We start from the raw sequence: 25614 nt of genomic DNA, 5'->3' as shown, positions 1-25614 counted from the left end.
TCATGAAAATCAAAGGAAGATCAATAGAGGAAAGGGCCTAAGGAGTGGGAAGTAAAGAGGGAGTGGGAAAGTGTTGGGAAGTGATATTGGCCAAATCATATTGTTATATTGTGTGCATGTACGAACGTGCAACAACAAATCCCATCTTAAATACAACTAAAATGCATAAATAAAAAATGTGGAATGAAGGCTGGGGTTGTGGCTTAGCGGTACAGTGCTTGCCTCCCATGTGTGAGGCCCTGCATTTGATCCCCAGCACCACATAAAAATAAATAAAATCAAGGTATTGTGTCAAATTACAACTAAAAAATAAATTTAAAAAAATGTGGAATGAAAAAAAATTCATTACTAAAGCAAATAATAAAATCTTCAGCCTAGGGCTGTATCAAGTACATAATTATATTTAAGTCCTGTAAGCCACCCTATAATAGATATAATTATTACCATTTTACAGATGGAAACATGGAAGCCCAGAAGTGCTACTGGAAGCAACACTGGGCTACTTCTTTGGTTTTTGGTGGTGGGGATTGAACCCATGGCCTGGCACAGGCTCTCTAATGCCCCTAGGATTCTAATGCTTAAACCTGTGCTAAATTGTTAAACAACTGCAAGAACGACAGCCTCTGGGAATTGCATCTCTCCCTTCCAATCCCAGCCTCTGAGGCAGTGACTGGCCTATAACAAAAAGTTGTACCACAATATACTACAGAGAAATTCTGTTGAATTTGGAATTGATACAGAATGCGTGTACACTGACTTGGGGAGCTCTACTGAACAGAAGAGACACTTTGAGACAGCAAGAGTATAGCGACACAGAATTTGAAGTGAGAAAGTAGTTTCTCAATTTCTTAGGGTCTGATTACTGTTGTAAAATCTAGATAATGTAGCTTGTTTAACACAGTAACTAGGGCGTAATGGGTCTTCAATAAACAGCTTTTATTAGTAAAGTAGGGGCAGTAGCAATTTCGAAGTCTGGGTTTGCGTCTCAGTTATGTCACTTAATTGCTGGATGTAAAATTTTTGTATCTACCTTTCATGTCTATATAGAAGTGGGGATAACTGGGCAATACCTCAGTATTGTTACAACAGCAGTAACAAAATAAGTTACAACAGCAGTAACAAAAGTGAGGGAGGAAATGAAAGGTATTTTATCTAACTGGTTAATTGTCCGCACTTGGGAAGAAACTGCCTCAATTTGGCAGTTTCACGTCCTCTTTATCTGGTTTCTCACCCCTTTAGGTGGGCAAGCGAAGTAGGAGGCCCAGGTTTGTATCAGCGCCCCAAAGGTCATAAGGAGGACAAGGCCCTTGGGGGAATTTGAGAGCTGATGGGGCTGTACCTCAACAGGTTGCACGCCCACGGTTTTCCGCCGCCGGCTCCGGGTTACCATCTCCTCCTCCTCTTCCTGCTCATCGCGGGACTGGAGCTGGGCCGCCGAGGGGATGGCAGAAGTGCTTGCTAGGCTAGGGCGGTTCCTTTTGCAGACCGACACCCGCCGGCGGATGCGGGAACAACCTTCCTCCATGACTGTGTCCGTAAACGCTGCCCCGACTTTGTCCACAGTGACTCAGCCGCCGACCTCGAAAGGAGGGCTGAGCGGAGGTGGATACAGGGAGAAAGTGCTGGCGTCTCCATCCACCTTTCGTAAAGACCTCAAACTTATTCCCAGGGCTCTCGGACCGGAACCTGGAAGACAAACTAGGCGTCCGCCCTCTCGGTCCAATCACAAATGTCACTTGATTCTGGCGCGGTGAGGACGGGATTCATAACCTGCTGCGCAGGCGCACTAAGAAACCCCCTTTCGCGGTTTTTCCGCGTTTGCCTACGGAACCTTAGAATGAAGTCCTCGAGTCCACAGGGAAGATTACCGGAAGGGACCTATTTGGACGACTTAGAAAAAGGAAAGGAAAAGGAATAACGAGGAACCATGGCAGGTGTGATTGCTTCTTGCGGTACTTTAGGGAAGAAGTTGACACATTGGATAACGGCTACTGTCTGCCTCCCAAATCCCGGAACTCGCGCGGGTAAAGTCTCCATTGTAGCACCATAGCCATTGCTTTGGCCCTATTAGTCGGTGGACTCATCACTGTTAACAAAACGAAGCTGATTTCTAGGCGATAAAGTTTTTCTGAAATGGGTGGGAATCAGTAATGTCCACGACTGCTGCTTTAGACCTGATGGGGCCGTGAGATGTTAAGTCAACTCCTTAAAAATTTTTGAACATAAAAGGAAAGTGATGGGTGGAATAATTCTGTAAAAAGGGCGCTGGCCCGGTGGTGCAGGCCTGTAATCATTTACTCAGGGAGCTAAGGCAGGAGGATCACAAATCCAAGTCCAGTCTCCTCAACTTAGCGAGACCTTGGCTTTAAAAAAAAAAATAGTGGGATCTAGTCCAATAGTAGAGAGCCCCAGGGTTCAATCCTCTGTACCGAGGGGAGGGCCCTGCCTAAGATTTTTACGTATAAACTTGGGGAGAAAGGAACATTTCCACAGTCACCCAACAACAAACTTCAGAGGTCTAAGGTCCCAGATCAGAGCGGAATTGTGACATAGGTCCTCGAATCTATAATTTATGGAAGTTTATCTTTGTTCTTCGCTATCAATAATTACTCTCTGGAAAGAATCCATTTTTCATTTTCCCTTTGGTATAACAGTGCCTTTCTTTTGTTTCTATACGTATTAGTGTTAAAATCTGTCTATAACTGTGGAATAAAAGAGTAAATGTCAGGAAGAGAGCAGGTGAAAGGTTTTATGGAGGAAAATATATGCCCTATCCTTAAAGCCCTAGGAATCACGTTTTATGTCTTATTCTGACCCAAATTTAAAGACTATAAAACCTTTATGTTTTGTCCCTTGATTAGTCTTAACTCCATACATCTTTTTTTGGTGTGTGTGGTACTGGAGATCAACCCAGGACCTCCCTCAAGCTAGGCAAGCATCCTGTCACTGAAGTACTTGTCCAATCCTTTTGAAATTTTATTTTGCCACAGGTCCAAGTTGCCCAAACTGGCCTTGAACTTTTGAGTCTCCTGCCTCAGGCTCTATAGTAACTGGGATTACAAACACTCACTGCACTGAGCTCAAACAAAAATCCTTATTAGCTACTCAGCTAACAAAAGGAACTGTTTATTACTGTTTCTGTTTAATTGCAGTGCTGTGGAGAAGAGGTTGTTCACAATATAAACAGAGAACCAGCAATGAGGACCTGGTAAGAATTTTTTTCTTTATGTTAGTAAAGCACTTGCAAATATGACCAAATTTTTATAACTAATTGGAGTTCAGCTGTAGGATAAAATAATATAATTATCATTACTCTGAGTTTGGAACTTATAACTCATTGATTATAGTTTCCTAGGTGAGTTTCGAAGTAAGAGAATTCGTAGACTCTTGTTAGAAGCATAGCTTCTTGCCATATTTTCTTCCTAGATATTAAACATAAGATTATGTTATTTGGGAATTTCAAAAGGTAGTTTAGGTGAATAGAATAATTGTATATAATTGAACAAAGGGATTGTCCTACCTTTATTTCAATTGTCACTTTTGGTATTCTGCCTTAATAAATGTGGCATCAAAATTAAAGTTTTACACCAGGACATTTAATAGTTTCCTCTAACCTATATTTTTATAGGATTGAAGTACTATCATGGACTTGGGCAGCATAGGTTTCCTTACTACATGCAAAGGTAATTTGTTTGACACTAATCATCCCATACAAAGCACTTAGCCAGTGTTGAGAAGGAATATAGTCTTTATATGTGAGCTGAATATAAATCAGACTAAGAAAGTTTGAGAAATGGGGAAAAAAGAAAAGCACTTATCTATTCCCTCTGTGCATCTATCTTGGTCATTTAATCCACACACCATACTTTAAGAGAATAAAGGAAGTTTACTCCCTTTTTAGGCCATAAACCCCACTGAGACTAATGAAAGATATAGATCCTCTCTACAGAAAAAGGGACATGGTCATATTCATTTAAAATTTTGCATACAATTACAGGGGATTGTAGACTTCAAAAACATTTCTATAAAGCACCTCCATACTGGAGACAAAACATTCTGACAGTAGGAGGAAGGCGTAACAGAAGCATCAGAGACCGTAGTGAAGACAGAGAAGTCAAAAAGGCTAACACTAACTTATAGAACAGTTTGGGGCCATAGATAAAGCATAATAAGGGGATGAATAAACTATTTAATGATTATACTAACATAGGAATAGCATGTCATCTATTCTGCTTTAAGTTTATCTTAGTTTAAAGAAGTTTATTGAATTTAAATTAAAAATGTTTAAACATCTGTAATTGGAAAAAAGCATTTGAACATAAAGTCACTTTTTTTTTTTACCAGACTTGCATTGTTTCTCCTATAAACTCTTTTCTAAAAAGTTTATATTTTATTCCAGAATCTTCATGAGTTAATTCCTTCTTAAGCCAAATTGACACAAAATAAAGTGCTTGTGCAAAATATGTACACAGGAAGAAATGTACTGTGTGCCTTTGAATGGATTTACATTTGTTAACTTTAATATATTTTTTCAAATCCAGATCACAATATGTCATGAGATTTCTCTTTCTTTATCCTAGCCTGTTCCAATGGAAAATCCTTATAAGGAGCCTCTTAAGAAATGTATCTTGTGTGAGAAACGTGTAGATTATAAAAATGTACAGGTGAGATCTGGTTTTACTCTGATACTTAATTTTTATTAATCAGTTTTATAGCAGGTTTTATGTAGAGGCAACTATTTTAGTAACTTCATAATTTCAAATCTGGTTATAATTCTATTTGTAAGGTATCTTTATTCAACTTCAATTATTTACTATTATTTTAGCTCAGAATTTCTCTATTTTCTATGCTCCAAAGGTTTGGATAATATAGCTCTTCATAGCAGTGATTCTCATTTGGTAGATGTAAATACTTTGGAAAAAAGTTCCTCTGGTGAAGCTGATCTTTGTACCTCACTATCCCTGTCACTGCTTCAAATGCTTTGTCTTGTTTACTCTCAGTAAATTAGAAGTGGTAAATTTAGGGGGAGTGAATGGTGCTGGAGTTAAGTGTACTGATGGTAATATAAATTGTAAATTGTCTTTGAGGGAAAAAATTATTAGAATACAGTATAGGAGGAAGATTATGCAAAGTGCTAAGAACAGTGTCTGGCACCTACAAAGTGAACAGTATTTAAGTTAATAGAACATAAGTTGTAGAAAATGGCCCGATGCGTGTACTTCTTGAAGATCCCAGTTCAGTCTGATAATTTATCTTCATGAGTATGTAATAGCTTATAATGATAGATGAAATATTTTGGTAACTTGTTATAAGCGCAGTATTTTAGAAGGATATCTGTGATTTATCAATACCGCTTTAGCATTGATTGCATATGCTAATTAATGTTATTGCTATATAGACTTTTTGATATGCTGGATTAGATGTTAACTTTCAGTATTTAGAGAGATGACTTGTTAACATGATATCTCAATTAAAATTTGTCTAAAACTTATTAGATATTTATATTACTTGAAAGTCATGTATATGGATTTTTTTTCCTTGAAATTTACATTCAGGGTTGAATAACCAATGTATTAATATAAATTTTTTTCCCTCCACATAAAACTCTAAACACAGCTTCTATCCCAATTTATTTCTCCGTTTACTGGATGCATTTATGGAAGACATATAACAGGTATTTGTTTTTTAATCATAACAATTTAAATAAGAATTATATGTATCTCTGTCACTTAAGAAAACTGGCAAATTTTCAGATCATGTTATTTCACTATTAGACCAGATACTACATTGTTAGACCACACTGGATTTAGGTACTTAAGGGAAAACACTCAGGATTAACTATACACTGGCCACGTGAAAAACTTGGGCTTAAAAAAATTATACCTTATGTTGTGAATTATACTTCAGACATTCTAAACTAAAACTTGTTGATCGCAGACTGTCCATAAATAGACTAGATCCAATCTGCCTCTTGTTTTTGTAGTTTTATTTACATAGTGCCACATGGTTGCTTTGTAGTTAAAACAGCAGAGTAGAGTAGTTGTGAATGGAGACTGTAGCCCCAAAGGCCAAAATATTAATATTCTGGCCCTTTACAGAAAAAAAAAGAAAATCTGACCTTTGACTTACAAGTTGTTATAGTTTGAGTACTGGCATTTTTATGAATAAAACAGCTCTTTTTAAATTTTTATAGGTCTTTGTGGGAAGAAACAGAAAGAAATTACAAAAGCTATTAAGAGAGCTCAAATAATGGGTAAGTGTGCCTTGAACAACTGAATTAGTAAAAAGTTTGCTCATTATTTTTTGTGAAGAACTTTAATATCTCTTTACAGGGTTTATGCCAGTTACATACAAGGATCCTGCATATCTCAAAGACCCTAAAGTTTGTAACATCAAATATCGGGAATAAATGATATAAGGTTATTAACAATAAACTTATTTTATAATAAATTGACCTCTACTGACTCAAACTAACCTTTTCGAAGAAAAGTGTTTCAAGAGATCAGGAGTGAAGCATCTCCTTTATATGACTATTCATGGAATAGGTTGCTTACTTAAAATGTTAATACTCATTAAATGGTACGTACCTTGAATAAAAGTGGTCCTGTCTGATTGTCACTTATATCCCCAGTAGTTCATTCATAAAGTAATGAACCACTAATAGGAATAGGAAATATGGGAGGGATGGCTTGTGTTGGAATACTACTTTGGGTCAGATTCTGTGTTACAGATGGGATGACTTTAGGGAAATGGGTGCAGCAAAGTGTAGTTCTTATGTAATGTTTGGATCCCATGAAGTTATAAATGCTTGAAATCATTTTCTAATTATCAAATGTAAGTGTGCCTGGTTAGGAGGGCGGTTCTTCTCTTTGCAGAGATGTACACTCGGCTGTCTCAGAAAGACAAAACATTCATTCCTGGATGAATCTATCCTTAAACTGATAGTATTCTTTACATAAAGGGATGACAAATGCATAAATCTACTGCCAATCATCTTCTCTTACTCCAGTGTTGCAAATAAGGTTCAGAATGATTCTTGTCTTCCTGCTGTGTACAGTACCAGTTATTTAAGTTAAAACAACACTAGAAATCTACACAAGTCATCCTGATTTATGATGTGGATTCATAAACATCCCATAATAAATAATTAATGCATGTTAACACAGAAGATTCAAGTTTCTGTTACTAGATTATATATTTTTTTCTATTTAGTAATGTCTCTAAAAAGCAATAGGAGTACAAAGTTCAAAGTGTATATTCAGTATGATGTCCAGTGGTAAAGCCTTCATGTGATGGAAGACATATAAATACAACTGCACATAAACACTTTTTTTTTTTTGTCCCAGAGATTGAACCCAGGGGTGCTTAACTAGTGAGCCATACCCTCAGCCTTTTTATTATATTTTATTTACAGATAGGGTCTCACTAAATTTCTTAGGGCCTAAGTTGCTCAGGCTGGCTTTGAACTTGCCATTTTCTTGCCTCAGACTCCCAAGCTACTGGGATTACAGGTGTGCACCACTGCCACGGTACCTGTCATGACACTTTTGAGTGCTATGTTGCCCTGGATGGCCTCTAACTTCTGTGCACAAGTGACCTTTCTACCCCAGCCTTTAGAGTAGCAAGTACCTAAGATTACACATGTGTACCATCATGTCCAGTTTAATAATATACTTTGTATCACTGCATAAGGACTAAAATCTTAATGACTTACATAAGGTTAATGACATAAAGATTATATAAATTTTCATATGAACTTTATGCTTCTTCCCATGTTGTGAAAAATAGTCTCTTTCCCATTTCTAAGAGCCATACTAGTTTAAAAGAATGTTGTGCCTTTTTAAGGCCTTTCCTTCAACAGTTGTGAAAGCAAGATGAAAAGTTTTGATTTTACAATAAAGACATCTTGGGCTATGGGTGTAGCTCAGTGGTACAGCACTTGCCTAGTATGTGCAAAGCCCTGGGTTCAATCTCCAGCACCACGAAAATATAAATAAATAAAAGCATCTGATATTTTTGGAAGTACTTTATAAAATAAATGCAGTAGAACTTGTCTATGTAGTACTGTAAAAAGGTAAACATAGTAAAAACAAAATACATTATCCATGTATTACTATGAACAGCTGAATATAATAAAAATAATAAACATTTGTCTTTACCCTTCGACCAAATCAAAAGTCTTATTTTGGGTTAAAAGGATCAAAATGTGGGAGACAGTGGATATTCACCAGAACCCTTCATTTTCTCAATCTCTTCATCTGTTTCTGGGCTACTGGTTGTGGATGCTTTTTCTTGGTTACTACTATCAGTACCTGTCTTAGATAGTTTGTGTTCTCTCTTTAACAATCGTGATTTCTTCATTTTCCATCTGTCCTCTATGTCTATAGCTTTTCGCTTAGTTGTTGGTGGTGTACTAGCTGGGCTAGCTTCAGGAGTATGGGTATACTCTACCATTAAGGTCAGGTTGTCAACCACATCCAGATGGTGGTTGGTGTTACACCTACTTTTAGAAATATGCCTATTGGTCAAAGAGATAACACAAGAATGAAGAAATTCACTGTCTGGAAAAAAGGTCTGTAAAGCTTGACAAAGCAAAATGTTCTCCTGAGGGTCTTCTTGGACATTCTTCTCTCCTACACAAAAGAAAACAACAGGATCAACATTTTTTATTCCATAAAAATTCCATGTTCTTTTATAATTAGCTATTTGTCAAAAGAGTCAAAAAGACTTCAACAATTCTATCAAATTATTCAAAGTGAGAATAATGACATGTATAATCCCAAATTCCTATTTTTATGCCATAATATTCTAGGAGAAAATTAAATTTTAAGTTATATACTTTAATATCAACAAATACAGCATACCTACTATAGTACTAGTTCCTTTTTTTGGTAAAATTTAAGAGTATTAATAAAATGACTGCTTTTAATCCCAAAGTGGACATATTCTTCAGTGAGCGCAGTTGGTCCATCCATAATTCCAGTCAGTGAGAAATGCAAGGAAAGTAGTGATGTGTTAACATTTTACTTACGTGCTGCCTGAATCTGTGCTTGTTGCCTTTTTTTAATTTCTTGTTTTAATCTGTTTACATCCTTTATTAATTTCTCTACTTCTCGTTCACTTTGCTCTACTTTTTTGCATACAGTCTACAAAGTAAGATAATAGCATAGGTAAAACACCAAATCATGAAATAACAGTCTAGATTCACAAGTAATATAAAACCCTCAATGGTACACTTCCTATAAATTTTATTTTAGTTTGCTATTTTCTAGAGGACTTTAATAATAACTCTGTATGGTACTTTATAGGTTGTAAAATGCTTTTCGGACATATTAACTTCTCATTAAGAGATGGATTTATCATACCAAATATTTCCTTGACAATAGAAATAAACTGGAATATTTAATTCACTGATGTAATTTTGAGATGAAAAGTTCCTGTACACATTGAAAAAAAGACAAATGACTATTTCCATGTTATGAAAGGAAACTGAAAGTTTTTAATTCTTATTAGACAATACTTTTGAAAAGCAAGTGGCTGTGTATCATCAATTTTAAAAGTATGAATAATTCCACTTCCTGAGTATATCTCAATATGCAACAAAACTTTATAAAGATCATGTTCATATTATATCAAACTTAATATTATTAACTTCTAATTATAGGCTAAAAGTTAAGCCAGTTTCAGTGGATACTTTTAGGATATCTACCCAGCATGATTCAAATAGTCAAGACATGGAATCAATGTAAATGTCCACTGACTGATGAATGGAGAAAAAAAAAACGTGGTAATATATACACAATGGAATACTATTCACTCTTAAAAAAAGAATGAGTGGTACACACCTGTATTCTCATCAACCCAGGAGGCTGAGGCAGGAGGACTGCAAGTTCAAAGCAAGCCTGGTCAACTTGGCAAGATCAATAATAACTCAGTGAGACCCCATCTCAAAATAAACAAATTTAAAAAGACTGGAGATGTAGCTCAGTGGGAGAGCACCCGGGGCCCAATCCTCAGTACCATAAGAAAAACAAAAAGAAGTCAGCTTGATTATGTTGTCACCAATGACAGGATTCTTCCTCTTTATTTTTTTCATCCCTAGAACATTTTGAGATAGGGTCTTGCTAAGTTGCTCTGGCTGGTCTAAACTTGTGATTCTTGCCTCAGCCTCCTGAGTTGCTGGAATTATTAGGAATGTATTACCATGCCCAGCTAGCAAGTTGATTTCATAGAAAAGTGATTATCAAGGGCTGGAGTGGTTGTAGGGAAATGGGGACAGAGACATATTGCAAAAAATTATCACAGGCAGGTAGGATGAATAAGATCAAGAAATCTGTTGTACAAGGCTGGGGATGTGGCTTTGTGGTAAAGTGCTTGCTTAGCATGCATGAGGCTCTGGATTCAATCCTCAGCACTGCTAAAATGGAAAGAAAGAAAAAGAAATCCATTGTACAACTTTGAGACTATAGTAAATGACAATACATTGTGTTCTTAAAAAATGTAGAGTGAAAACTAAGTGTTCTCACCATGAAAATAATAATTATGTGAGGCAATACATTTGTTATTTAGATCAATTTCTCCATTCCACAATGTGTATAAAAACATGTTTTACATGATAAATCTGACAATTTAAAAATTTAAAAAGTACATATACTGTATTAAAAATAAAGAATATGTAGCAATATGAAAAATGTTTAATGATATAGGAATTTTTTTTTTTTAACTTACGGAACACATTTTTGTTGCCATGATTGTCAACTACAAAGTGTGTATACATTAGGGGAAAAACTGGAGACTATAGCAAAGTGAAAATAGTTATGTTAAATGATGAGATCTGGGTGTTTCTACTTTCTAAAATTCCTGCTTTTTTTTCCCCCCTCATATTAAAAACAGTATGTAATATTAGTGGTATGTAAAGTATACTAACCCTTTTTCTCTTAAATGTGCTCTATTGACAAGTAGGGTATCCATGGACATATATTACTTAGATATCCAATTGGGGGAAGCATAGTTAAGGACATCACCAGCTTTGGATTAGGCTTAAGCCACAGCTGTTTCCAACCAGTTAATGAGCTAGGTGCTAGAACAGTGCAAATCCATACCTGTAGAACAACTTTGCTCATCAGCCTACCTGAACTTTCTTAAATGGCACTGTAATCTGAGGTTCTACCTAACCAACTGTAGTCCTATCCCCTTCTTCTTTCTCAGATTTTTGCAAAATTGCAGTCTGAAGGCTCTTCTTGGCTGTTCTTGATCCCTTTCCTTTATCTTTCACAGGCTCAGTAAATTCTTGCACTTCCATTCCCATATTGATGCTACTTCTCAAAGTACATGATATAATAAGATAGACTGCAATGCTATGGTAGTTGCATTGTTACCAAATATTTGCTTCCCTGTTCATCCTGTAAAAGGATTATGTATCCCTGGCCATTGATATGTGATGGCATGGCAGTTTTGAGCTAAATTTTAAGGCTGTTGTGAATTTCCAATCTTTCTGGCTTTTTTCTTTTTGACACAAGAACATGTCCCAAATAAGGGCTGATTCTTCAGCATAGATTCTGGAATGGAGGTGACATCTCCAAAATGAATGGCTATAGCCAAGATATAATGTGGATAAGATTAAACTGTTATTCACTACTAAGATCACAGTCTTTATGACTAAAGGAATATAATATAAATCTGAAGTCAGGTTAATCATGAAAAATTTCAGTGGTCATTTGATATGAACTCTGAAGTAGTCTTTAAGTGTTTGATGTTAGTTAACTTACCTTTAATTCTTCTTGTAGTGAAGCATACATTTCATTTATCTTATGTACCTCCTTTAAAGATCCATCTTCTTTAAAAAATTCAGAGCTGTGAAAAATTACAATTTCCTCTGGTAAATATACATAACTTGTGTAAATAGACTAGTAGTAGAATGAAACTTGGAGACTGTAAAACAGTCTAGTTTTCACCAGGCACGGTGGTGCACGCCTGTAATACCAGTGGCTTGGGAGGCTGAGACAGGAGGATCGAGAGTTCAAAGCCAGCCTCAGCAATGGTTAAGCACTAAGCAACTCATTGAGACCCTGTTTCTAAATAAAATACAAAATAGGGCTGGGTTTGTACCTCAGTGGCTGAGTGCCCTTGGTTTCAATTCCTGGTACCCCTCCTTCCCTGCCCAAACAGTCTAGTTTTCTTGAGTAATATATTCATTTTATCAGTTTTCCTTTCATTTTTATTCTTCTGTTTGTGTGATAAACCTAATTTCAAAAAATAAGTAAGAGTAGGTTTAGTGGAAAAACAGTTCAGGAATCTTACCTGTGTGTTTTTACTGCTCTTCTAAAACCAGTGGACATACAGGAACCTGATACAGTTTTATAACCCAGCTGTTCAGACATGCCCAGATTGGCAACCACTAAAGGGACCCTATAAAACAGTCTGATGAAATAAAATTTTATAAGTTTAAAATATAAAGAGAAAAAATAGCATGTACAATCCCAATAGACTACCTCCACAAGATTAAACAATGGTCCCCCATTCCTTACTGTTTACCAAGATAGAATTTACTTATTTGAGCAACACAAAGCAACCTGTTTTTAAAAGCTGTGAAATGAACATGGTATAAGAAAATTTTGTGAAAAAAACAGTTTACGTCTTGGCCACTTAGCAATATCCTGTCTCAAAAAAAAAAAAAAAAAAAAATCAACAGGACCTGGGTGTGGTGGTGCACATCTATAATCCCAGCAGTTTGGAAGCTGAGGTAGGAGGATCTCAGGTTTGAAGCCAGCCTCAAAAACTTAGTGAGGTTCTAAGCAACCTAGTGAGACCTTGCCTCAAAATAAAAAATAAAAAGGGCTGGGGAATGTGGCTCAGTTGGTTAAGTGCCCTTGGCTTTAATCCCTGGTACCAAAAACAAACAAAAATCAAAATGTTTAAGGATGTACATTAGTGATAGCACCCCTAGACTCAATCTCTTAATATCCTAGTACCACCACAAAAAGAAGAAAGAAAGAAAATTTGGCTGGGGATGTAGCCTACTGTAGAGTGCTTGCTTAGCATGTATGAAGCCATGGGTTCAAACTCCAGCACTGCAATTTAAAAAAGTGTGGGTGGGTGGGGGGTGGCAGTATGAGTTGAGCATCCCTTATCCAAAATATGAAATCGCTATATGAAACCTTCCACAAGGGAAATTCTATACTTCCCCTTAGTTCCCACTCAAAACACAGGAGCAATAAAAATACTGTATAAAATCATCTTCAGACTATGTATAAGGTATAAATGAATTTTGTGTTTAGACTTCAGTCTCATTTCCTAGATATCTGCAAATATTTCAAAATCTGATACATGTTTAGTCCAATCTGGTCCCAAGCATTTCAGATAACCTTACGGTATTAAGTCTGAGATTTATCCTATCTTCCATGAACAATAAATTTTATTTTAACTGGTACTCTTTATCCTAATTCTTATGTTCAATGCAAATGTTTATAGAATGAAGGGGAGTTCCTATTAGACTCGTTTTGGTAGACCATCAAAAACTACCTTGCTTCTTTGAAGAAGGTTACAAAAAAGCTGCACAAGTACCCAGGCTTAAGTTCTACATGATATCCTAATTAACCAATATCTACAACAATTATTTTTCTACCTCACATAGTAAATAACAGCAATTCATCATTCTGCACTTAGTTTCTGATTTCCTTATTTGACTTTCATTTTCTCATCTGTAATTAACAGATGGGTAAGATCACTTCAGAGAGTTGTTGTGACAATGTAATACAACACTGTATGAAAACTTTATAAACTGCCAAAAGTACTATAAAAATATTAGTTTTTTTTTTTCTATTAGCTTAAAATAGCCAATGACCAACTAACATTTACCCTTTTTGAGGTTTATATAAAGCATGTTCCAGCCGATGAGTAGAACAGCTTTCCGTTATTATACTTGGTGTTAACAGCAGAAAAACAAGTTCTTGGCTTGAAAGATGCTTCTGTAAGTTTTTGTGAAGCAGTCTCTCTCTAAATGTCATGATCTGATCTGAATGTCGACGGAATTTGTACCAACCTACCACAGTCTGAAAAAAAAAAAACAGAAAAAAATTAAATACATATCTTAATGATTATAATTATTATTGCATGTCTTAATATAATTTAGCAATAAAACTGAGTCTTATTTGTTTTTTCGATACTAGTGTTTTAACCCAGGGCTTCATACATGCTAGGCAAGTGTTCTACCACTGAACTACATGTCCCCAGTCCTTTTTGTTCTAAGACATGGTCTTGCTAAGTTGCCCAAAATTGGCCTCACTTGTGATCTTCCTACCTCAGTCTCCCTAGTAGCTGGAATTATAGGCATGCACCAGCTTGCCAGGCTTTTAAAATGACTTTCTTAATAGTAAGATTTGAGTCACAGATAAACAAAGAATTCACATGGTTATATGCTTTACCTTTGCAAAGTATGCAAACTGTCTTATAGTTTATTTTCTATTCAGTTAAAAGGACACAGTTTTGATCAATGTAGATTAAAGAGATAAAATAATTCTTCACTTACTCTAGTCTATTTAGGGCATGTACTATATTGCAATCTATTTTTAAAAAAATTTTTTTTTAGTTGTCAATGGATCTTTATTTTAAAATAATTAATTTATTTATATGTGGTGCTGAGAATGGAACCCAGGGTCTCACACACGCCAGGCAAGTGCTTTACCACTGAGCCACAACCTCAGGCCTGTGCAATCTTAATCTTTAGTAAATACACATAAAAAATATTAATGCCATTGTTTCACTTAATGGATAGTCACTCCCCTCAAAACAGTTAGTTATCTGTATTGATATTTAGTTTATTAAATAAGCTTGGTTGATTCCTTAGCTTCTACTTGAAATTTAAACGAGAATGATTATCACATAGCCCCAAAAGTTAAATTCAAGATGACTAAGTCGAGTTTTATAAACATAACATGCTAAACAAATGTGTTGTTAGTATCACTAAGTCATTTTTTAATCAGAAAAATAATTGATTTACTGAAAACTTAGTAATCGGAACAAAGAGAAAAATAATCACCATGATTCATAGAAATCTGTGACAGTTTCAACAACTAAATTTGACATTTGTACTTTTAAACTAAAATTGCTTCTGTTTTTTTAAACCTAAAACATTTTTGCAGGGACATTTTTTTAAATACTCAAATGTAACTGTGAAAAAAGCCCAAGCATTTTCAACTAAGGATGCTTTTTGAATGATACTTCTGTTTTTCTTCTCAAGTCAAAGATACAAACTTTAAGGGGGAAAAATTATTAACTTGAGAAAATTTTGCATTGGGGAAAAATAATCCATTTTGACTGTCTAACAACTTTTAACTGAACCTGAAGCAAGCTGTGGAGAATTCAAATTAAGTGCTCTATAGGAAGTTGTCCCTGTGGTATAAAAATAGTTAACTGCAAAGCTAGGTGTACTGGCAAGTGCCTGAAGTCACAGCTACTTAGGAGGCTGAGTTTGGAGGATCACTTGAGCCCAAGGATTTGAGACCAACCTGGGAAACATAGCAAGACCCTGTACCCTGTATATATAAAAAAAGAACCACAGCTAAATAAAATAACAGAAATGGATTAAGTCCTAGAATAAATCATACCGGGATAGGGAAATATAGAAGAGAAGAAATCAGTATTAAGTGTTAATTAGAGTAGTCAAGGGAAGGATGGGAACAAGATAAATACTTTTAACCATTAGTTTTGTATTCAAAGCAACTTCTCTGAATTTTTGGGAAGAGCAAGCCTTTTCTTATCTGCTTTACTGGATACTGTGAAGACAAATATTGCTAAAATTTGTGTCAAAATACTGTTTTCAAGAGCTGAAAATAATGCATATAATATCAAAAATAAAAGGTAAACCATGAATACCTTTTTGACACTTGAAAATATTTTCTTCAGTGCATGCTCATTTACTTCACCTGAAGAATTATAAAAGCTGTAAAAGTCACAAAGACATTTCAAATAAGGTAGAAGTTGGATACTTTTATTAATGTTTTAAATTTTAGTTACTCTTAACTCAAACTACCCAACCAAAATCAATACCTACTTGCCTGTCAGATGGAAGTCCTAAAGTAAATAGTAGAGAAAATTCACAAATTAACAGACTTAAAATGATAGAAACATGAGGTCCATAAGCAGTGAAAGGAAAAGGAATGGAGAAACTTCAAGAGATAAGTTTGCACATCATATATTTTTATTAACCTAAAACGAAACAAACTATCCATTAAATACAGGTATTAGAAAGTTCATATAGCCAGTTCACAATTAATTTGGTTTTACTTATTAATTTTTTTACAGTTATTGATATGTATGAAAGAATGCATACTGAGTATTGAAGCACATTAACAAAAGAACAAATTATTGCTGATTTCAATTATTGTTTTAGGACATGGTTGGGTTTTTGGGAGTGGTGGGGGAAAGGAATAGATTTTGGTTAAGTTCAGTGGTCTTTATTATGTAATTGGAATGTCCAAGAATCAGAAGATAATCCTAAATTTAGGATTCTAAAACATTTGCTTCTGACTTTCTTTCCCTTCCTATGAGATCGCAAATTATTTCCTTCCTTTTAGCATTGAGATCAACAATATTTTCTATGATGATAAAATGTTATACAAAATCCTATATAAATAATATTAATTAAAACAGGCTTTTATTGGGCACTTCCAAAGCATACACTGAAAATGTTCAGTTACAGAAAGCTGAAAAAAATGTAACTTAATAGGCAATATGTTTTTAAAAGAGTTGAAAATTTTCCCATTAAAAACATTTTAAGTCAGGCATGGTGGTGCACGCCTGTAATCCCAGTAGCTTGGGAGGCTGAGGCAGAAGGATCATGAGTTCATTGCCAGCCTCAGCAAAAGTCAGGCACTAAGCAACTCAGTGAGACCCTGTCTCTAAATAAAATACAAAATAGGGTTCGAGATGTGGCTTAATGGTTGAGTGTCCCTGAGTTCAGTTCCTAGTACCAAAAAACAAACAACTCCCTCACACCAAAAAACAAACAAACAAACAAACAAAAAAAAACTATTTTAATAAGCCAGATAGTGTGGCACATGCCTGTAATCCCAGCTATACAGGAAGCTGAAGCAGGAGGCTCACAAGTTCAAGGCCAGCCTGACATCTTAGGGAGACTTGGTCTCAAGAAATAAAAAGGGCTGGGGATGTAGCTCAGTGGTAGAGCACTTGTCTAGCATGCACAAACCCTGGGTTTCATCCCCAGCACTGAAAAAAAAAAAAAAAAAAAAGAAGAAGAAGAAATAATCCTGTTTCTTTTAGTTTTTACTCTACAATTAATTAGTTCTTTGGCCTTCATTAAACCGTGAACTTTTTATGCCTCTTTGTTTTTAAATGAAAATGACATGTATAAAATCTTTTGAGGAACAAGTATTTCAAATGGCTCTCCTATGCACCCGTCCCTTAATTTTGGTAGCTGCAAAAAGGTTCAGGCATTACTGGATTAGATGGTTTCTTCAGCTCAGTTGGTCTGATGATAATAGAGCTGCCAAACGAAACTGAATCACTTTTTTATTCTCTCTCTTTACTGGTCCATTGGGTTCCTTAAAGAAGTCCTTTCTCATTTAATCAACAGATATTTTGAATGTCAATTGTACATTAAAGCACTTCATAAGGTAATTTTTTTCTGGTATATCAGTTTTATTTATTTATTTATTTGTGGTGCTGGGGATTGAACCCAGGGCACTATGCATGTGAGGCAAGCATTCTACCAACTGAGCTATATCCCTATCTCTGGTACATTGGTTTTTAAGACCACACTTAGCCCCTTTTTCTGCCACATCCCTGGCATAGATCTTTCTTATTTTAGCCATGAACTCTACTGTAAATTTTACACATTCTTAGAGATGTGTATATAGACAGTGTGACTATACAATAATAATGCTTCTTCTCATGTAGTTTAAGTAAATCGTAAAGCTACTACATTAAAATTATGGTTACATGTGTTTTCTTTGTGAAAATTCATTTATTTTCTACTTTTCCGTGTGTATGTTATACCTCAATAAGTTTTTTTAAAAAAATACAGTATATTAGAGCTAATGGTTCTATTATTATCTGTAGGACTAAAATCACAAGCTTTCACCCTAAAAAAGCAACAGGAAACAGGTTAGATAAATAATATAACACTAAAAAATATCAATGAGGAAACAGTTGCTAAAATAAACTAGAATCAAAGGGTTAAAAAGAAAGTCTGCCATCAATTTACAAGAACATGCCAGTGAGTGAGCTTATAATATGCAATGAAGTTGCAAAAGGGTGACTGGTTGTGAGATGGAAAAGCAATTGTCAAGGTAAACTGGTACTTGCAAGAGGCAGCAGAGCCCAGCTAAAGTCAGTAATATAATAGAGAAAGAACTATAAACAGGGTTGACAATGCACAAGTGAATTTTCAGGTATTAACACAACAACAACAAAACCTTCATCGTATAATTGGTAACTAAAATACTACGTTAGTTTTAAAACTTATTTCACTTGCAGAGAATGAACTTTCGCAATGTATGGTTTACTTGCTCTTACTAGTACTATTACTCACCTAAAAAGCCGGTAGCATGGAATATATTTCTGAATGTCTAGGGGGAAAAAGGGATGAATAAATGGGTTGTATAATGAGGGAAATCCAAATTACATTAATACTTGGACTGAAACTCAGCAAGATATGATACTCTTAGCACAATTATACTGAATTTTTGGTTATGATTAATTAAATAATCACTTCCAAGCATTTACTTCATGCCAGGAAGTACTTTGGTATTATCTCATTTAATCTTCACAAGTCAGATGCCATCATTCTTTCCCTTTCAAAAATGAGGAATAGGCTGAGCATGGTGGTGCACACCTGTATTCCCAGCAACTGTGGAGGCTGAGGTAAGAGAATTGCAAATCGACCAGCCTCAGCAACTTATTGACATACTGTCTCAAAATTAAAAAGGGGTGGAACTGGGGAGGTATAGTGGTAAAACTAGGTTTTACCACTCCTAGGTTCAATCCCCAGGACCAAAAAAAAAAAAAAAAAAAAAAAAGAGAGATGAAGTGGTTCCTCAAGCTAGTGATAGAGCCAAAATTCAAACCTAGAGTTTCCCTGGGAACCACAATGCCATATTCCCTCAAATAATGATTTAATAAATACAGTACAAAATATAAGTTTAAAGTTGCAATATTTTCATTGTGTACTAAAAAGGTTATGCTCTAAATTTACACCAACTGTTAGAAATATCTGTCAAATAGAAATATCTTGTTTTAAGTAGTTATTTCATAAAACTTTTGTCTGTGTTAGCTACAAACTAAAGAAAACAAAAACAGACCCTAATATCTTTTAAGAGGCAAATTTTATTCTGTCAATAGCAATGTTAAACTAAGAAAGAAAAGTGTAAAAATGATGAACATCTTATGACCAATGTGAGGCAGTAATTTGTCTATCTTGGATTTTCATCTATTCTCCATCTGTGTTAAAGTAATCTTTTAAAATAATTTGACCAAATACCTTAAAGCTTAGCAAAGTACCTGTGTACACAGTGTAGTTGGTCAAGAAATGTTTGCTTAATTAAATTTTTCTAAATGTGTTACATTCTTTGGGTGGCATGCTAATTCCAGTTAGGGGAAAAAATGCTCTAAATCTTGCTTTTAAAACTCCAAGTGTCTGACTAGCAAAAAGAAAAAAATCAACAAAGTTGAATTACAGACTGCTTGGGCTGGTGGTGTAGCTCAGTGGGAAGTGTATACTTAGTATGCCTAAGGTTCAATCCCCAGCACCAAACAAAATAACAACCTGTATAAACATGTGTATAGCACATGACAAAAGGCCATTATTAAAATGTTATACAAATCAATTAAAGTAACATAGCCAGTAGAAATATAGTCAAAGAATAGAATAGGTCTGTGCTTTTCAAAGGCTAAAAAGAAAAAGTAAAAACCAGGAATATTTAACTTCTTTTATACTCAAGAAATACAAATTAACAGTAGCTCAGCGCTCTAGGTTTTGGGTTCTATGTCCAGCAACACCAAAAAAAAAAAGCAAACTACTTTTTAAAAAATTTATAAGATTGGGGCTGGAGTTATGGCTCAGTAGTAGAGCGCTTGCCTAGAATGTGTAAGGCACTAGGTTTGATTCTCAGCACCACATATAAATAAACAAAATAAAGCTCCATTGACAACTAAAAAATATTTCTAAAAAAAGTACCTTAACTTCTAAAAAAAAAAAATTTATCAAATTGGCAAAGATTAAAAGAACTTATAATATTTCATGTTAGCCTGAATATGGAGACACAGGCATTATTATAGACTGCGGAGGAGTCTAAAATGCAGTAAATTTTCCAAAGTACTATTAGCTAGTCTACCTATATGAATTTGGTTTTCAGAGAGACAAGGGCACAAAGATATATAAAATATTCACTGTAATATTGTATTAATAAACAGAAACTTATTCATAGTAGTTAAAAGTTATGCTGTGTCCACACAATGGGACAGTTATAATCATTAGGAAGAATGAAAAGTTATATGCAAGGCAAATTATATCAGCTTGCCAAGCAGTCCCAGTTGAAGTAGGAGGATGACTAGAGTCCAGTAATTTGAGGCCAGCCTAGGCACCAGAGCAAAATCCTCATGCCATTAAAAAAAAAAAAAAAAAAAGTTTTTTACCCTGTAACAGCATAATATCTAGGAATTGATAATAAAGTCAAATGTTTATGTACAAGAATATTCATTGTAGTGTAATCTATAATAAAAAATGGAAATAGCTGATTATAATTTATTTAAAGGTCTGCTTAAATCACAGAAAGGTCATAGTGGAATATATTGCAGTTATGAAAAATGATATTATAGAGATATCAGTCATGACAAAATATGTCATGATGTCAAACCTGTTATAAAGTACAATACTATTTTGTTTTAAAAAAGAAATATATATCCTACTAGCCACAGTGGCATATGCCTGTAATCCTAGCAGCTCAGGAGGCTGAAGCAAGATGATCGCAAGTTCAAAGCCAGCCTTAGCAACTCATGGAGGCCCTAACTAAGTAACTTAGTAAAACCCTATCTCAAAATAAAAAGGGCTGGGGACTTAACTTAGTGATTAAGCACAATCGGGTTCAACACCCAGTAATACAAAAAAAAGAAAAAAATGTATACACACACACACACACACACACACACATCTCCTTATTAAAAACTGTATATGTTAGGTAATCAGAAGACTTCCTATATATTTTAAAGCTCCCTTATCTTTTTTTCCTTTAGGAAACAGCAGCTGTTTCCTCTTAGTTTCCCTGCAGCAATTTTATTTGCTTCCTATATTTCACATTGTTTCAGTCCATGGCCATAATTTTAATTGAAGATGAGTGCAATGTATTTTAAAAATTCTGCTTTTAAAAATCAGTGTATTTTTTTTTAACAATTTAAAAGTAATAACTTATGCTGATCCCTTTCATCATAAACTATCAAAAATAGACAGAAGTATGTAACTCACCAATTGTATAAACAACTTCAACATCATCCATTTGGGAGTCAGTAATGCTATTCTTGGCTTCACCTTTCACTTCCCCAAGGAGAAAACCTTCCTATAAAATAAAAAGAAGCAGAATTTGGAATACATTGATAGAATTACTGTCCAGTCTCTTAAATAATTCATATTTCCCAGTATTTTACAGTGTATACATGTGTGTGCTACTAGGGGACACATAAAAACCTAAGGTGCTTCCAGTTTAATTGTAAAACATGACCAGTTAAATAAGAATTAGAAGAAAAAAATAAGAAGAGATTATAAACACCACTGTGATTTTATAAAGGGGAAAGAGATTAACATAGACGGAAATAACTGGAGAAGGCCCTGTGGAAGAGGTGAGAATGAAGTTGATAATTTGTGTAGGCAGAGCTTGAAGCACTTAGCACACCTGAAAGCATAAAAGGCTTAAAGCCAAAAATAAGCACACACTAGTAGAACAGTTTGCCTTGAAACAGAGGCAAACTTAAGTGGAGCCAATAATAAAACATCCTGTATGACTAGCCAGGGAGTCTGGATTTAACAAGTGCTTCTAGGAGTCAGTGGAGGTTTCTAAACTATGACACAATGAAAGTGTTTTCAGATTTAAAATTGTACAAAATGGGGAAGAATGTACAAAATATGAAAGATTAAAGATTTTGGAATTCAATTTGAGTCTGCTTTCTAAAAGGGGTCCTGTAGGCCTGATTCGTTGTGAAACTACAGGTATATCCTCACAGCAGTGGTGAATTTGTCCTGGTTCAGAGTATTCAGATATTCCTTTAGGTGCATTTAAAGACCAAGTGTGGCCAGGCAGGGTGACCCAGCCGCTCTGGGGGGTAAGGTAGGAGAATCTTAAATTCATGTCAGCTTCAGCAACTTAACTTGAGACACCCTCTCAAAAAATAAAAAGGGCTGGGGATGTTGCACAATAGTAAACCACCCCTCAGTTGAAACCCCAGTACCAAAAATAGACCTAGTGTGCTTGGTAATTAAATTTTACCTTTTTAAAAACTGGTTAATAATACGTAATAATACGTATTATTAATACCCCCCGTTTCATCAAAGGATAAAAAGCGCTAAAGGAATGTTTCTACAATGTTTTCACTTGAATCAAGGTGAAAAAAAAAACCCAGAACTGTACACTCCAGTGTTCTTGATTTTGGTACTTCGAAAACAAAAACTAAGAAATGTGCAGCAAGGATAACTTAAGTCTATCTTTAAAAAAACACCATTTAAAGAATTTAGTTAAAAGATCTGAGAAACTGCTGTCTGACAAGAAGGTACCGTAATTTACAAGAATTTTACTGTGACTTGTTCATTTAATAAATTTTTAGAAAATAGGCACTATATTTTTAAAAACTTCACTTTTTAATTTCATCCAGTGGTTTTGAAGCTAGGCAAAACGTTTAAATGTTTAATATTTTGGGGAAATTTGTGGTTAAGTTATAACCAAAAGTATCAGAAAAGTAAATAGAAACCTTATAATTTTAAGAAACTTGATGGCACGTGCAAACAAATCAGGTATCTGATACATCAAATTAAGGGTTTTTTTCATTCACTAGGATTTGCCGAAAAACAGACACTGGATGCAACACCTATTTTTACTCCTTCACCTTCCTATCATAGGAGCTGCCCGGCATGAAAAAGTCCACGGTTGTCTTTGCAATCGATCACGGGTAGTCAGGCGAAACGGAAAGTTAACCTGCTGCCTCCCCAGCGGTAGCGGAGCACGAGATGAACTTTCTATCCGTTCGCGCCCAAGTTTGGCCAGGAAAAAGGGAGACTGATGAATGAGACTGGGGCGTGTGGGGCATTCGGGCCGGGGAAGGGGAGCAGGGATTAGGCCTTGGAGGGCTACTCTTGGGAAAGGCTCGTCGGGCAGGAGGCACCTCCTGGACCGCGAGGGAAGAGGCGGCCTGGCGGCGCAGAGAGTCCCCGGGCGGGGATCCGGCCGCGGCGCGGTGAGGGAGGGAGGCTGCGCGCCCGGCTCACCGTGTCCGAGTCGGTGTTGAGGTGCTGGAAGGAGAGCGCGCCGAGCACAAAGCCGGAGAGCACCGCCGACGTGCTCTCGCCCTCCATACCGCCGTCGCAGCGCTACCGAGACGACCCGCGCGGGGGGCGGGGCGCGGACCCGGACGCGGCTTGGCGGCGAGGGCGGGGCTGAAGTGGAGGCGGGGCCGGGAGCCCGGGCTAGGGCCTCCCGGCATTCTGCGGAGGGAGGCGCGCCCCCTGTTGGCGAGGCGGCTGTTGCGGGGTGCTTCCTTGGTTTATACTGGCAACCTCGCGCAGCTGTGGGCTCCAAAGGGGTACCCCTGCAGAGACCTGGAGCAGGTTTCAGGGGCCAGGTGCTGCAGAGCAACACGTGGAATATATGCAAAATCATGAAAATGAACAATGTCGACAGGGTCAAGAGAAATAATGGTTACAAGAATAAGAATTTCTTAGCAACATTGTAATAGCACACCTTTGTAGTTTTCAAACTGCATTACACTGCCCTTCACCTATTGAAACTCCTAGAATACTAACAGCCATTTCTGGGATTGTTGGTTCTAGAATGTTCCAATGATTTCATACGGAGTTGTGTGTATGCTTGGTGTGGTTCTTCGGTTTATTTGCTTGCTTGTTTGATAAGCATGATTATACTGTGTTGGATCATTTGATTAAATATTAAAGTGGTTGGGAAGACCCGGGCTTGAAAAATATATTTTACACACCCATGTTTATATATATAGATACGAAAATTATGTGTTTTTTTTAATGACTGAAAGCTGGCAAAATATAGCACTACTGGGTTGAATTAGTATTGCACATTTCTGGAGTTTGTTGCGCTACAGCCATGTTTAGCTGAGTAACACTGAGTGGTTATATATTCCATAAAATTAAATTTTGTGCCTCTGTTTCAACAGAATCACAGTTGATAGAAAAAAAGATTTTTCTACATTTGTGTTTCGTGGGCACTAATGTTATAAAGGATTAAAAATAAAATAAAACCTATGACAAGGTATGGAATAAGTCCCAAAAAATATGGTCAAATGATGTTTTTGTTTTTTCAGTACTGGGGATTGAACTCAAGGCCTTGCACATACTAGGCAGCACTCTACCATTGAGCTAGATCCCAGAGTCTTTTTAATTTTTTAAAATTTTGGGACAGGGTCTCACTAAATTGCCTAGGTGGACTCAAAATTGTGATCCTCTTGCCCCAGCTTCCCTACTTGCTGGAATTACCAGTGTACACAGTTACAAGATCTTTGACAAGAGTACCAAGACCATTCAATGGGGGAAAGGATAGTCTTTTCAACAAATGTTAAAAAAAAAAAAGAAGAAGTTAGATCTTTACCTTACATTGTATACAATTAGCTCAAAGTAGATCAACGATCTACATGCAAGAGCTAAAATTGCAAAGTTCTTAGAAGAAAATACAGGGAAAAAAAATCTCCATGACATTGGATTTGGCAATGACTTCTTGAATATGATAGCAATGGCATAGATGATGAAAGAAGAAATGGACAAGGAGTTCATCAACAAAATGGAACTCTTTTGTATATCAAAGTATACTGTGGAGGGAGTGAGACGTTACACATGCCTGTGGTCTTAGTGACTTAGGAGGCTAAGGCAGGGGGATTGCAAGTTTGAGGCCAGCCTAGGCAACTTAGAGAAACCCTGTATCAAAATTAAAATAAACAGGGGGCTAAGGATATAGCTTAGTTGGTAGAGTGCTTGCTTTGCATGTACAAGGCCCTGGGTTCAATTCCTAGCATCACACAAAAATATTAACTAAAATAAATAAATAAAAAGGGCTGGAGGTGTAGATCAGCGTTAAAGAGTACCTGTTCAATCTCCCCAGTAGTGAGAGAGAGAGAGAGAGAGAGAGAGAGAAAGTCAACCCATAGAATAAGATAAAATATTTGAAAATCATATATCTGATAAAAGATTAATATCCAAAATATACATAAAGAACTACAACTAAAGAAAAAAAAAAACTAACAACCAACCAGCTGGGTGTGGTGCTGGGTGTGGTGGTACACTCCTGTAATCTCAGCAACTGAGGAGGCTGAGTTCAGGAGGATCAGAAGTTGGGAGCCTACATCATGGGAACAAATTTTTACTCCTCACACTTCAGA

At 36.0% G+C, this 25614-nt stretch overlaps 3 protein-coding genes across 10 annotated transcripts in view; 1 reads left to right on the top strand and 2 right to left on the bottom strand.

Moving 5' to 3' along the window:
* The window catches only part of Helq (helicase, POLQ like), a 47145-nt gene extending 45359 nt beyond the window's left edge, over positions 1-1786 (bottom strand). For both annotated transcript variants that reach the window (XM_046457619.2, XM_058583422.1), the window contains exon 1: positions 1340-1786. In XM_046457619.2, the coding sequence (XP_046313575.1) occupies positions 1340-1525 (186 nt within the window). In that variant the 5' untranslated portion in view covers positions 1526-1786. The remainder of the gene's footprint in view (positions 1-1339) is intronic.
* Mrps18c (mitochondrial ribosomal protein S18C) lies at positions 1781-6622 on the top strand. Of its 4 annotated transcripts, none has more exons than XM_046457629.2 (6): positions 1789-1934; positions 3153-3208; positions 4581-4664; positions 5617-5674; positions 6194-6253; positions 6333-6622. In XM_046457629.2, the coding sequence occupies exons 1-6, from the start codon at positions 1928-1930 to the stop codon at positions 6407-6409; spliced, it is 342 nt and encodes a 113-aa protein (XP_046313585.1). In that variant the 5' UTR covers positions 1789-1927; the 3' UTR covers positions 6410-6622. The 4 variants fall into 4 exon arrangements, with proteins under 4 accessions (XP_046313586.1, XP_046313585.1, XP_046313583.1 ...); XM_046457627.2 differs by having other exon boundaries at positions 1791-2024; positions 6312-6622; XM_046457626.2 differs by having other exon boundaries at positions 1797-2024.
* Positions 6623-8011: 1389 nt separating this feature from the next.
* Abraxas1 (abraxas 1, BRCA1 A complex subunit) lies at positions 8012-23617 on the bottom strand. 4 transcript variants are annotated; one of them, XM_046457622.2, is made up of 9 exons: positions 23486-23616; positions 21479-21569; positions 18551-18587; positions 15874-15940; positions 13858-14051; positions 12301-12420; positions 11769-11853; positions 9032-9146; positions 8012-8633 (listed from the first exon to the last, which is right to left on the bottom strand). In XM_046457622.2, the coding sequence occupies exons 1-9, from the start codon at positions 23570-23572 to the stop codon at positions 8200-8202; spliced, it is 1230 nt and encodes a 409-aa protein (XP_046313578.1). In that variant the 5' UTR covers positions 23573-23616; the 3' UTR covers positions 8012-8199. The 4 variants fall into 4 exon arrangements, with proteins under 4 accessions (XP_046313578.1, XP_046313579.1, XP_046313581.1 ...); XM_046457623.2 differs by lacking the exons at positions 15874-15940; positions 18551-18587 and having other exon boundaries at positions 23486-23617; XM_046457625.2 differs by lacking the exons at positions 15874-15940; positions 23486-23616 and having other exon boundaries at positions 21479-21570.
* Positions 23618-25614: the final 1997 nt, after the last annotated feature.

Source organism: Marmota monax, unplaced genomic scaffold (assembly GCF_021218885.2).
Source record: "Marmota monax isolate L192 unplaced genomic scaffold, Marmota_monax_Labrador192_F-V1.1 WCK01_AAM20220418_F8-fsc00128, whole genome shotgun sequence".
Taxonomy (NCBI): domain Eukaryota; kingdom Metazoa; phylum Chordata; class Mammalia; order Rodentia; family Sciuridae; genus Marmota; species Marmota monax.
This window is presented reverse-complemented; position numbering and strand designations above follow the sequence as displayed.

Excerpts from the sequence above, each read along its gene's own strand:
- Abraxas1 (XM_046457622.2), bottom strand. The coding sequence starts at position 23,572 with ATGGAGGGCGAGAGCACGTCGGCGGTGCTCTCCGGCTTTGTGCTCGGC. Across the intron at positions 9,147-11,768 it reads CACTACAAGAAGAATTAAAG|ACTGTATGCAAAAAAGTAGA; the intron begins GTAAGTTAACTA and ends CTTACTTTGTAG. Across the intron at positions 8,634-9,031 it reads AGCACAGATTCAGGCAGCAC|GAGAGAAGAATGTCCAAGAA; the intron begins GTAAGTAAAATG and ends TCTTTTGTGTAG.
- Mrps18c (XM_046457626.2), top strand. The coding sequence starts at position 1,928 with ATGGCAGGTGTGATTGCTTCTTGCGGTACTTTAGGGAAGAAGTTGACA. Across the intron at positions 4,665-5,616 it reads TAGATTATAAAAATGTACAG|CTTCTATCCCAATTTATTTC; the intron begins GTGAGATCTGGT and ends CTCTAAACACAG. Across the intron at positions 5,675-6,193 it reads TTATGGAAGACATATAACAG|GTCTTTGTGGGAAGAAACAG; the intron begins GTATTTGTTTTT and ends AAATTTTTATAG.